The sequence below is a fragment of the Enoplosus armatus genome, chromosome 4 (genome assembly GCF_043641665.1).
Source record: "Enoplosus armatus isolate fEnoArm2 chromosome 4, fEnoArm2.hap1, whole genome shotgun sequence".
Lineage (NCBI taxonomy): Eukaryota > Metazoa > Chordata > Actinopteri > Centrarchiformes > Enoplosidae > Enoplosus > Enoplosus armatus.
In genome coordinates, this window is record NC_092183.1 from 22,318,139 (window position 1) to 22,332,244 (window position 14,106).

Genomic DNA, 14,106 nt, shown 5'->3' on the forward strand with positions numbered 1-14,106 from the left:
ATGTTGGATGGGAAGCTGATCGGCGAATGGGGAGCCAGCGGCATGGAGGAAGACGGCTGCTGCTGCTGCGGAGTGGAGGCAGGACTACACCGGCGGAACACTTTGCTTCAACTTCTGCGCCAGAAAGAGACACGGCTGCGGCGGATGGGCCAGTTTTTAGCCGCGGCGCTCCTTCTGCTGATTTTAGCGGCTCTGGCCTTGCTGCTCGCTGTTGTGCTTGGAGGGCGAGGCCACCAGTCACCGGACAGCCAGGTAGCCAAATCTTTAAGTACCGTAAAGTCCGTGGTCCTTGAGTTAAAAGGCGCTGTTGACCAAAGTACAGTCGTCTTATAAATGGCAAATTTATTAAACTAACATTAAGCAACTGGTCTTTTAATTTGCTCCTCTAAATGAAAAAAAAGAGAAGAAGTTCCGCTAATACAACGTAAGGCTATTTTTACGGTTTTCTAAGCCTTCCAATCAGGTCCACGTTTATTTCCCGACGCAGTGTTTGCTAAAGTTTGCTTAAAGTTGGACCAAAGCGCTCTGGCAACGGAAGTCCGACGGGACAGTTTATCCTTTCGGCGCTGCACGCGCACAGGTGTCCACGCCGCCGCGCGCTCGTGTCTGCTCAACTTACTCAAAAGGTGACAAAATGCAGCTAGAACAAGAAACACCATAATATCAGTGTTACTACCTCAACTTATATTCACCGAAACAACGTCTTTTTGGGAGTCGGTATGTTCACAAAAAAAGAAGCCTAGTAACCTTTTTATTCATTATTTAGATTGACACGTTGGAGTAGCTAAAAAAAAACTAAAAAAACACCCCGCTTTTACTAAGTTGTAACATTTGTAAAATATATTTGATGAGACAGTGACACAAAGGAGTCATCTTGTCAATGAGGCTACTTGTTAGTTTCGTTGCTTAGCAACAAGACACCGTTTGTCCTTCTCCCTGTTAAGAAATTCCTTTCACCGCTGCCAGTTCAAATATAACCACAAGTAATAACTTCCTCCTCCAATAAGTTCTTAAAAGGAAAAAAAAAGGGAAATATGTTTTGCCTTTTTGTGTTATAATAGCCCCTTAAAATATACATATATATATACATATATATATATACACGTCACTGTATATATGTATATAATATCGCTTATAATGTCCAGTTAGCTGGCAAAACCAGTCTTTTCATCAGTCTTTATCTAAAATGTTCTATTTCATTCCTATTTAGTCTATGACCACTTCATGTCCCAGACGCAGCTTGTGTTTACTGGAGCAGTATTAGCCATGAGCTTGACCTTAAATCATTTGTTAGTTTGAACCCATAAATATTGTCATGTTATATAATAATATTATATAAATACTGCCACTGAAATGTGGTTACACCGAACAATGTAGTATCAATATTTAAATGAACTGTTGTTAGGTCGTATGTGTTATTAAATATTATAATATACTGTATAATTAGCAATTGCATAAACTGCGGAAGGTTTATATTTTATTTTATAATTATAAAGTAAAACAATCCATTACGTAGTTACAGTTGTGCCACTGCACCACTGCATTTATTGTGCTATTCCTTTTGTCTGTCTTATTTTCATTTCTCATATCATCAACATTAGCTCTAACAAACTCTTTGTTTCCTTGCAGTCCAAGATACAGCCTGCCAACCATTCATCAGGTACATATCTTGTTCAATAATCTCGTGAGATTGAGCGCGATGTTGATTTCTGGCCAGGGAAGAGGAAATGGGCTTGTAAAGGCCGCCATGCCATCAGTGTGTAAAACAAGGCTTTTCTGAATCTTTCTTGCAGGCATCCGACAAGAACTTCAAGATGGCAAGAATCCAAGCGCCATGCTGACAGGTGAAACATGCGTATTTTTTACATGCTAACTTGTCAACTTGCATGAGTGCACGGCTGCCAGGGTTAGGAAGAGACATGTGAATCATCTCACACTGGGTCAGGGTTTTTTAGCAGTGCGCCTTATGACTCACAATTGGTCACGCAGTAGAAAGTAACAGCTCTCCTCTAACATTTAGCATTTTTTATTTTTCCTTACCCCAAACGCACATCTGATGAACAGAGGCGGCCTTGTGGTAAACAAAACAGTTCAGCTTTTAATGGCAAATAGTTGCCCAGCTGTGCTTTAGCATGTTCCCAGCTTTACTTAAATTTGTTATCTAGAAATGATACAGAAGAGGAAGCATTCATAACCTAATTTTTGCCTTTCTGCTCTCATTCTTAGCTCCTAAAAGCAAGAACATGGATGAGGAATATCTTGAATGGGAGATTGCAGAAGGGAATGCCTTCTTTCAGGGTGGTTTCAACTACTCCAGTGGGAACCTGGTGGTGCCCAGAGGCGGCATCTACAGAGTCTACCTGCAGATCACCTATGAGAGTAAGGAAGACCTCAAGTGTTTCGGTGATGAGCTGAGACTCACCAACATGGTGTTTTACATCCGGGACTCTTATGATGCCGACGAGTGTCTCCTGTCATCAGTCGACACTGTGAGTTGCAGCATGGAACAGTGGAGTAAATCCCTCTATACGGCCGGCTTGTTCTTCCTGGAGGCTAACGTCAGACTACGTGTGAAGTCATCACACCCCGATCTTATTGTTCCCAATCAACACCAGGTGTTTTTCGGTGCTGAACTTCTGCCTCAGTAATCTGGCCAGACAGTTTTGCTGAAGTTGTAAGCAGCATTGTCTTTAACTCATTAATAACAGCTCACCGAGACATACTGCTACCTTATGTATATTTAACATTCCTCCTTCTAAAGGGCTCACAGATGTCATGGCAACCTGCTTACTACGGTCCTATCAAGTATTACTGTGCTGTCTTCGCATCAGTTGTTTCATATAAATCCCTTTTCATTCTGTGGGGCCAATGGGAAGTTTCAGCTTTTTTTCATTGCAGTGAAAGTTCAATCTTTAGAAAGGATAGCATAATAGCATAGCGCAGTAGCCCTTGCTGGAAATGGTGACCCCTGTCCTTATTGGGCCAAACCGCAAGTCTTTTTTCACTGTTTTGATGAGCCATGATGAGCTGTTACTGAAGACGGTTAACGGCGGGTCAGTCTGTTTAAGATTAAAGAGTAAAAGCGAGTCAGTAACTCATTTCAATGAGGAGGTATCAATTGTAAACATGTGCAACGTTAGTCGGCGTGAAGCATCGTCATTACAAATAGGCCAGTGAAGATAGGGGATAGGACAGAATGACAGGCTTGAAATGAACACTTTGTAACACTAACACTGAGAGAATTATTAGGAGGAGTCAAGTGATTGGTTCTTTTTACTGTAAGTAGCATGCACATTTCCCCAAAAGCTGAGTGTGACTAGTGTTGTAGGACAACATTAGTTATTTAGTACACAGCACGACAGCAACTTGAATAAACAGTCCAAGGTGTAGTGTATAGAAAGGCTCAGTCACTCTGTGTTGTTGTTTGTATTTGCTTTGCAATGCGTTGCCATAGCCAGTGGGTTTGATAAGGAAGGTTGTAAGAGATGGTAAACACTGCAGAGTTACTGGCAAACTGTCCCACACTAACCCCCACCCACTCAGTCCTGTTGCTGTGATAACATTTTTGTGGTGTGTCTAAGTGTGTTGTGGCTCGTCAAAGGAAATAAAGACGAAAACTTGCAGAACTACTTGCCAAGGACTAAATATTGCTACTGTTTTCTTTTTCTTTTTTTTATCATACATTTTTAAGTCAATGTCAAATAGGATTCTTTTTCCAAGACAGGGAGGGGCAAATTTCTACACTCGTTGAAAATGTTATATCACATCTGTTTGGCTTGGAGTCAGACACGTCTGGCTGTACATCTGACTCAAGGAGGAACTCTGCTCATGGAAATCATGGATTACTAAGGGATCGTTATACCACTGCTGTATTTGTGTGTGTGGATGAATTTGAATTTTCTCGGCATTTTTTTTTTTTATGTGCTGTTGTACAAGGATGCTTATATAGGCCTATTTAACAAGGTAAAAGATGTGTTTTTATATTGAATTATTTAATTCTTTGCTTGCTGGGCACTCTGTACTACTTTGAAAAATAAATTATCATATGATCTGAGAATTGTTATATTTGTGTGTGTTGTGCAGACTTTCTAAAAGAAAATTGTAATGACAAAACAATATTCTTCTGTCCGCGAGGAGTAAAAATGTGTTTTTTGGCCCCAAAAGCCAAACTTCTCCCGAGTTGAAGGGGAAAAGCATGAGTCAGAGAAACAGGAAAAGGCTTCATTATTTAATTTCTCTGTTATCATTTGGCCTGACAAACCCATTCTTGCTTAACAGAGGGAAGAATGTTATTGTTAAGAAGTACCTGTTGTAAGATAACCCTTGTTGGCATTATAATCAGTAGCCACTGTGGAATGCCAACCTGGTTACAGCCATAATATTGCCGTAATATGGTTTCCCGTAGGCAAGTTCCTGAATGGATTGTGGGTGAGCCATGACCACTGAGTCATCTACATGAATCATGTTCTGGAACTCCGTCCTCACTTTGCCCCACCTATTCTGGCTGCTGACTGAGCTTTTTCTCACAGTCATGGAATGTTCGTCAGGATATTCTGGAAGTCTCCAAGAGGCCTATTTGGCACGTTGAGTGATTTAACATTGTCTTTGTTTTTATTGCATTGTATGGCTAAGCTGGGTACATTAAGCCCCAGAGGGTTGAATAAAGAATTGGATTCAATGAGATTTTTAGAAATGTGCTCCTGGTTAAGACCATGCCTGCCCATTGACGGGATAATGAAACCAAGTGCAGTTTTGCAAGTTTAGAATAATCTAAACTTCCATGAAGATGCTGTATTCTGATCAACTTTAATGAAATTTTGGAGCCATATTTCAATCACCATTAAAAACAACACGCATGGAAATACTTGTTTCTGACTGGCTGGCATTAAAGGGCACCCCAGCGATTTGGTATTGCACGTCCATAAAGCTGCGGGACTCACAAGAGTGAAATTTGAAAAAAAGAATGGTTCAAATTGAAGAAGCAGAGGCCAAGACATCCTGACTTTTAGTCCCTAATGTGGGATGACCTCTAAAAACACTGGATCCTACGTTTCCCACAATTCTGTTCTAAATTTGCCTTTTCCAAGCCCAACCCGATGACACCATCAGGGTTGCTTTTGCAGACTTTGGAAAGCCACAAACACATCAAGCAACTGTTAGTAGTAGTATGGAGTAATATGTTGCCTTCAAATGGAACTCGAGAGCTCGTGGTTATGACTTGGGAAGTTGCGTAAACATATTACTGTCGTTCACGTGGTAAGTCCTGAGAGCACCGCTCTTGGGCAACAGCAACGTGGACGCCAAAAGATTCCTCGTCCACGTAGGCTAACAATTTAGCCGGGCTAGCGAGCAGGGGAACGCAATGCAAAACAGACCATCCTTCGGCTGAAAAAAAAGAAGAAATCCATCAGAGAGATGGCAGAAATGTTAGGAGTGGCCAAATCAACAGTTTGGTACATTCTGAGAAAAAAAGAGCGCACTGGTGAGCTTGAGAACTCAAAAAGGCCTGGATGTCCACAGAAGACAACGGTGGTGGATGATCGCAGGATCCTTTCCATGGTGAAGAAAAACCCCTTCACAACATCCACCTAAGTGAAGAACACTCTCCAGGAAGTAGTGTATCAGTATCTAAGTCTACCATAAAGAGAAGACTTAATGAGAGTAAATACAGAGGGTTCACCACAAGGTGCAAACCATTAATCAGCCTCAAAAATAGAAAGGCCAGATTAGACTTTGCCAAAAAATATCTGAAGAAGCCAGCCCAGTTCTGGAACAGCATTCTTTGGACAGATGAGACTAAGATCAACCTGTACCAGAATGATGGGAAGAAGAAAGTATGGAGAAGAATTGGAACAGCTCATGATCCAAAGCACACCACATCTTCTGTAAAACATGGTGGAGGCAGTGTGATGGCATGGGCATGCATGGCTTCCAATGGCACTGGGTCACTAGTGTTTATTGATGATGTGACAGAAGACAGAAGCAGCCGGATGAATTCTGAAGTGTATAGGGATATACTTTCTGCTCAGATTCAGCCAAATGCAGCAAAGTTGATTGGACGGTGCTTCACAGTACAGATGGACAATGACCCAAAACATACTGCGAAAGCAACCCAGGAGTTTTTTAAGGCAAAGAAGTGGAATATTCTGCAATGGCCGAGTCAATCACCAGATCTCAACCCGATCAAGCATGCATTTCACTTGCTCAAGACAAAACTTAAGGCAGAAAGACCCACAAACAAGCAACGACTGAAGACAGCTGCAGTAAAGGCCTGGCAAAGCATCACAAAGGAGGAAACCCAGCGTTTGGTGATGTCCATGGGTTCCAGACTTCAGGCAGTCATTGCCTGCAAAGGATTATCAACAAAGTATTAAAAATGGACATTTTACTTATGGTAATGTTAATTTGTCCAATTACTTTTGAGCCCCTGAAATGAGGAGACTTTGTATAAAAATGGTTACAATTCCTAAATGTTTCATAGGATATTTTTGTTCAACCCCTTGAATTAAACCTGAAAGTCTGCACTTCAATTGCATCTTAGTTGTTTCATTTCAAATCCAATGTGGTGGCTTGCAGAGCCCAAATCATGAAGATTGTGTCACTGTCCAAATATTTCTGGGCCTAACTGTATATATATATATATATATATATATATATATATATATATATAGTATACATGGTATTCTCTTTGTTTCTCACACTAGCTGGGTTTGGGGATTTTGAGCAGCCCTCAGGCCCTGTAATAAAAGAACAAGGGAGTGTATCTCTTACCACTCATGAGTGGAGAGTGTTCCAGAGTTGAAGGGAAAGCAAAGCATGAGTCAGAGCAAAATTTTTGAATGCTTATTATCACACGCCCTGACAAACCCAGTCTTGGTTCGTTTTTTAAGTGGCACCTGTTGTAAGATAACCATTGCTGTTGTTGATGATTAGAAGTCACTATGGGTGACCAGCCATGACATTGTCATAGAAGGGTAATAGGCCATTCAGAGTTCCTGTGTGGCCCTTCGTCACCTTCGTCAAAATGAATAACGTTCTGGAATCCTTTCCTCACTTTGCTTTACTCTGGCTGCTGACTGAGCCTTTTCTCACAGTGGTGGATTGTTCCTCAGGATATTGTCTGTTTGTCTGTTATGGTAGCATTGATGTGTCTTTGTTTTCATTGCATTGTATTGCTAAGATGGGTACTTGAATATGATATACTATAATATTATAATACTCATGTAATATCTCTGTGTTATTCGTGTGTGTTTTCTGAAAATTGTATATTTGATGGATCCTAAAAATATAACGTATAATGTGTCAGAATCAGAAACCTTAAAAGGTTAAGTTAAATACTAAATAGGAGAATTTTATACAAGAGAATAGTATTATTGTTATTATTAAGTATGCTGCATTGTGCTATATATACTGTCATTGTTGTATATATGCAAGTTGAGAATGATGAGATAAAATGTCCCTTGTTTTTCATCTCTTTCTCTGTGTGTGTGTGTGTGTGTGTGTGTGTGTGTGTGTGTGTGTGTGTGTGTGTGTGTGTGTGTCTGGGAGTGGCGCTCGCCTGCTGCTGATTCACCTGCATTCACCTGCACACCCATCCACCCATCAAGCCCCTGCAGTGTATCACCCTGGCTCGACTCTCCGGTCTCCGCCAGATCTTTCGGTTTCTTCAAAACCAGTTTTTCCTGACAACCTGACTAACTTCGTGTCTGACCGTGCCTCAGGCCCATTCCCTCCAGTGACTTTTTGTTTGCCTGCCTCGCCAACCTCCTCACCAGTCAGCGACTCACTCCTGCTTTCACAGTTCTGGCAGGGCGATGGGCCCATAGAACATATTGTGTGCGTGTGTGTGTGTGTGTGTAAACTATTAGTTCAATCAAAACTTCCATAAAGTAATGGTCAGAAAATCATGAAGTAACGAAGGACAACATTGTAACTAATTATTAAAGCCCCCCCCAAAATTGTGCTGTTGGATGTTTGGGCATCACTGTGCAGAACAATGTACGTGCAGAGTTTGACCCTAGAAGGCTGTTTTCATATTCACATCTGCTGAAAGTGGAAAGTTTCTCTGCACTAATTGAAAATCAGATTTGTTTTTGAAGGGCCGGGGCCTACAGGCATGATTTGGGACATCACAAATAGTTTGGAAGCCGATCCCAGTCCAACTCAGACAAGTGTGACGTAGAAACCTGAAGCACACACACTGAGAATGGACTTTACAGTAAAGTAGGGGAACAAAATGTTCATATTCAGCCATGCAAGGCATGTTTAACTGCAGGTAGTTGAATAAATGATCTGAATACATCCTCCACTACTGCCTTCATGGGATTATTGACTATATGACTGTAACATGATCTTGCTTATCCTGTAATAATTCCATCCCACGCTTTTGTTCCCTCCTATATTCTTTTACCCCTACACACATTCTTATACCTTTACACATACCTTTTTTTTTAACCTCCTGTTACCTCCACACACATTCTTTTCTCACCACGCACATTCTTGTGCCTCCTCTGTTTCAGTTTTTGCTTTTACTGAAACCTGGCTGTCAAGTCCCAAATGCAGTCAATGCAGCATAAAGATCGAATAACAACAAAAAGAAGGGCATAGGCTTGTTTTAAATTCCAAGTGCACAAAATGAAACAAAAAAAAGTTAAAGATCCCAACCGCAAACAAGTGTTCATGATAGCAGCTGATGCGTGTGGAAGCAGCGACAAACTGAATGATAAATATGAATTCAAATTAAATTGTAATAAACAATTAAAACTACAATTTTATGTTTACTTTTTGTGAATTATACCTTCTGGATTTCGGTTGTTTTTGCTTTTGTCAGTAACAAACAGTAATTTCGTGGCATCGTAGTGTTGGCAAACGGTACTCAAACAGGAGGAAATAGTGCATTTGGTGGGGACTACTTTCAGCGGCGGATGAATCCACATTTGGTGCTCTAGTGAGCTGAGTTGACCACCCAGCTACAGTGATTTTATATGAACAACTAAGACGCCTGAACCAGGATGCAAGAACACTTTCTACCAATACCAGCATATTTAAAAAGGCTGCAACGGATGTTAAGGATCCTAAAGTCAATACACAGTGAAATGTGCCTATGGTTGGATGAGCATCCCTATGGAAGCCCAGTATTCATGCTCAACTATGTTTTGACCTATCATTAGGCTCTGCCGTGGATATCAGGCTATGCCGTCTAAAATCTACTCTGGTCTTCCGACAGGCCACATCATTCGCAGACTCTAACCTACAATAATGTACCTTGAAGCTGCTGTTCTCACCCAAGAAAAAAAGCAGATGTGAGGCACCTTGACCTGGCCTCATACCAACACTGTATCTGTTCAGGCTAGCCTACATTGGCTGGTTTCAGCAGCCATCATCTCTGCTTATCTAGCTCCACTACCAGTCACTAGTTATATCAGAAAAAAAAGAATGGTTAAGAGTAATAAGCATGGGGGTAACTAATAGAATAGAATAAAAACATACAAACCACATTTTGTGAACTCATCTGGTTGTGTTTGTTCTCGTCCCGTGGTTTTCATTATATCTTGTCTTAATTGTATTGGTCTTTGTATTGTGTAATTTTATTTCAACAGCCTTTTAGCCTCTGTTCTTGAAAGAGTACTCTTCAGATTTAGCATTGCACTCTTACAACAGTACAGGACTCACAATACAAAGGGGGTTACATTTTGTTTTTTTCCATGCATTCTTCCTCCTTCTTCCTGCCTACATTACCCACAACGCAACTCAACCGCTCACAGTTCAGGTCAGAGATTGGGGTGTGTTATGCCGGTGGCGGCTTCCAATCCAAAATTCCTACTGCTTTAAGCCCTGTCTGGCATTTCCCTCTGCAGCTGCAGGATGTGTGCAGGTAGCGTTGGTTTTGGCGGTTATGGCCACTTGAGCAATAATGGGCATTTATTGTCCATTCTTCCACAGAACTGGGAAACTGTGGTTGACCCAAGCTTCTTCTGCATCTCTCATTGCGAGTGATGCCATTCTTCATACGTTCATTTACGGTTAACCTCAACTTCCACTGATGAGCATTACTTTGACCACTAAACCACATCTGTGGTTCTGTCGCAGATAATTAGTGACCATAGTCCTTTAGTGTGTAATTAAAGGGTGAGGGTTGGGGTTAGTCTCGCAGGTTCCTGTGGACCATGGTCACGGTACGCCTTGCTGCGATTTGCAGCAGCAATGTGCTTGCTCATGGTGGGTCTCTGTAATAATATTAGAAAGAGCACGGTCTAGACCTGCTCCATACGTAAAGTGAGATGACCTTTGTTGTGATTCGGCGCTGTATAAATAAAACTGAATTGAAAGTCTGGTCTAGACCTGCTCTATATGTACTGTATGTTAAGTGTCATGACATAACATATAAATAAATTTGAAATGAACTGAATTGAACATACAATGGTTGAATTTTCTCCACATTTCTGTGTAATTTACACCCTGACTTCTACATTACTGCGAAAGACTTAATTTCATATCATATTCAAGTCACATTTGTAACATCTGACGAGTAAACCTTTAAAGGAATATTTCAACATAGTTCAGGAAATAGACTTATTAGCTTTATTTATTTTTTTTTTTAAGCATCCAGTTAGCTTTAGCTTAGCTTAGCTCAAAGACTAGAAACAGGGGGAGACAGCTAGTCTGGCTCTGTCAAAATCCACATACCAACACCTCCATCCTGTTGTGTAAAAAAAACAACAACAAAAAACACGAAACAATTTCATCGTCTCATGGCAGTCCGGTGCCTGGCTGTTTCTTGGCCAGCGCTGGGAACTTCCTAGAGTCTCCGCTGATAGCCTGGCAACTGGTTTGAGCCGACATCATGGCCCCTGTTCCACTAGCAGTGTCTCATCCAGCATTTCTATCATCTGGTTCTCTGGAAAGCTCCTCTCCATCACCCAGAACTATTTCCTCAGTCTTCTGTCACACACTTCCCTTTAACCTTTAAGGAATTATGCCAGCCAGAGGCATAGAGGAAGGTGTAAGCAAAGTTTGTTTTTATTTTTGTACTTTATACGTACAGTATAACTGATGTTCTGTACATTGGCACATTGCAAAGATGTTTTTAGAACTGTTAGGTATATATGTATATATGTATATATCACTAACTCCACCGTCATGCGATTCCTTGCTGTGTGATCTCTTGCCATTTCTAAAACTTAGAAAAACACAAAAGCAAGACACAAACAAGGTCGGTCACAGTTCATCGCGGTTTATTGTGAAACCAGGAAGTCGATGTCTGATGAATGGGAGTGAGCCGGGTGGACTGAGCAGAGTGGCAGAGCGAGGCAGGCAGCGCGAGCAGACTCGGCGGAGTCGTGACCCGAGCGCGCCGAAACACACGACCAGTTGGGTCAAACGAGGCCGTGGCGTCGTACCACGTCGGCAAACTGAAAACGGTCTGGCGCGGAATAAGGGTGAAGAGCCGGATCAGTGGACTGCACTAGTTGCAGGTGAACTGGCAGCTGGATCCGGAACAGGCGGACAGAGAGGAAACAAAGAGCCGAGACCATGACGGGAAAAAAATAATGTAATCTCGATTCAGGGGATCCTGAGCTGAGTTTATTCCAACTGGAAACCCATGATCTTTTTCAGAGGCCTCTCGTCTGATGAGCTGTGAGAGACTGGTCATTTGAAGTGACTGAATATAGTCATTCAAGATTTATAATGTATTCATGTATTTACTTTTTGCATTAACCCTAACATTTGTATGTTGTCTGCCAATTTTTAGCGTAGTTTCTAAGTTTGCCTTCAGGCCTTTCTGGCAGAAAGGCTTCAGGAAGTCAGGCGAGCAGGATGGGGTGGATGAATGGGTCAGACACGGGGACCCTCTTGAACTCAAACCGTGATCTTTTCCGAAACAAGTGGGTTTTTTCTTTTGAGAAAGCCTTTCTAACACGAAGGTTAATGTTGTGTAGTGGTTGCAGTTTGGTTCGGGTTGGGCACCAAAGCTACTCGGTTAGGCTTTCTGGCAGAAAATAGCTTTTTCAGCATCTGTTTCATCTAGTAAGATCAAGTTTTAGGTCTGTTCATCTCACTCCCCCCCCCCCCCCCCCCATCCCCAGTAAAAAAAAACCAGTTACATGGAAGTCTTATCACTTGATTTCACTTGCCACCTACACTTTTTGGAGTACGCTCAGCTCCGCTATTTCTGGTATGTGCCGTGCATGCCGCTGTGTGTGGGCTGGCCAAGACACTGACTGTAGTGCAGTTTGTAGTATGTCAATCTTTTCTCAAGGCTGTATAATGTCCTCCGTAGCTCTGAAGGGAGACATATTACATACTTGTCATCAGGGTTATTTTATATTATTAAAATATCAAATGTACCGGCCTTAGGTGCTATATGGGAATTGCAATTCATTTCAATTCAGTTTTATTTATATAGCGCCAAATCATAACAAAAGTCATCTCATGACACTTTACAAATAGAGCAGGTCTAGACCGACTCTTTATAATGTTATTACAAAGACCCAACAGTTCCCACCATGAGCAAGCACTTTGGCCACAGTGGCAAGGAAAAACTTCCTTTGCAGGATCCAGTGTTTTTGGAGTTCAACCCACAGTCAAGACTGTCAGGTTGCTTCTGTATCTGCTGCTTTGATTTCGACATTTGATTTTCCCCCCGCAACTTAGTGAAAGTGCGACGCTAAATCGCTGGAACAGCCCTTCAAGTAATAAAGAAGGAACTGGGCTAATAATACTATTGCAACCAAAGTCATCATGACAATTTGTATTGGATCCATTTCCTGCAAGACAAGTCGGTTCTGCATTTCAAACTCTGAGCGCCGGGAACTGGAGCAGGGATTATCTGTGACCTGTTCTGTTAGTGGCCCTTCTGCCACAGCAAACCCTGGCATGAAGAAGTTATATGCTACAAAAAAAATCACCTGCCAAACACACCACACACTTCCTTTTAAAAGGGTCAATGACTCCAAAATCACCACAGTATGATCTTGTGGGGGGAAAAAAAGATTGATTTTATCCCCTTGTACCCCCCCTTGACGGCCATTTAGAGGAACTGCACCTCAAGACACTTCTGCACTGGTGGATTTTTTTTTTTTTAGATGGCTCACAGTCGCTGAGAAAAAGTTGACAGACTCAAATAAATCTGGACTTTTTATTAAATCCCATACATTTCATTCATTCGGCATGGTTAAGGAACAGGCAATAATATATATTTTGACAAAATAATTATAATAATTATAATAATTCAAGATGAGGTACAACAGAATCACAACAGCGTAAGTAAAGAAAAAATCTTTGAAAAGAAAAATCCCTCTCAAAATCTGTGAAACCAGCACGGGACTCATGTCAAGCCTCATGTCTGTTGGCAGATTTTTGCATTTGCATTCAAACATTGTGCTCGTTTCACAAAAAAAAACCCAGAAACCCCAAGGTTAAAAACAAACAAACTGACAAGAGCGCATGCATGTACACATACCGGATGTGAGAGAGCACGTTTTTTTGTTTGTTTTTTTTGGTGCTCCAGATCTCACACAAAACAGACTTGGCTACATCATATACTCACACACTCGCATGTCCAGGCAGGACGGGCTACTAGCCTGTAGCACATGCAGCGCCGGGATCGAAGACACGTCAAAGTATTTTGCCTTTCCCAGTCAGTTTTGGTACATTTCTCGGATCAAAACATTCGTCACACGTGCACGTCACAACAGCAATTTCTCATCCTCAATTGAGAAGGACGGGCAAAGCGGTTGGACCAGTTTTCATCGTCTGTCAAGCATATTTTCCACACATTTCGATTAGACTAGCTTTTAGTGAGCGTGTCCTGAACTGATGAATTGCTGTCAGGTGAATCTTGACTTGATTCTGATTTCTGCCTATGGGCTGTTTCCTATGTTTTACGTTTCTAATTTTGTATTTTTTGTGCTATGCAGCGCTGCGAGACAGTGACAGTGACACGGTCTGTCAACAAACAGTAGACAGGCGTAAACGTGAATCCTGTCCAATCTCTTGCAGTCAATCTCACGCAAACAGCAATGTGTAACTTTCTACTGCTGGAATTGATACATGCCATGCAAAGTGTACACCAGAAAATACTAGCAGAGTACACTGTCATGTGGA

General features: G+C 41.6%; 1 protein-coding gene across 1 annotated transcript; it reads left to right on the forward strand.

Annotated features, from left to right (window-relative positions):
- LOC139284747 (lymphotoxin-alpha-like) lies at positions 1-2,648 on the forward strand. The gene is made up of 4 exons (XM_070905107.1): positions 1-252; positions 1,642-1,660; positions 1,794-1,844; positions 2,227-2,648. Exons 1-4 carry the CDS (start codon positions 1-3, stop codon positions 2,646-2,648), a joined length of 744 nt encoding a protein of 247 aa, XP_070761208.1.
- Positions 2,649-14,106: the final 11,458 nt, after the last annotated feature.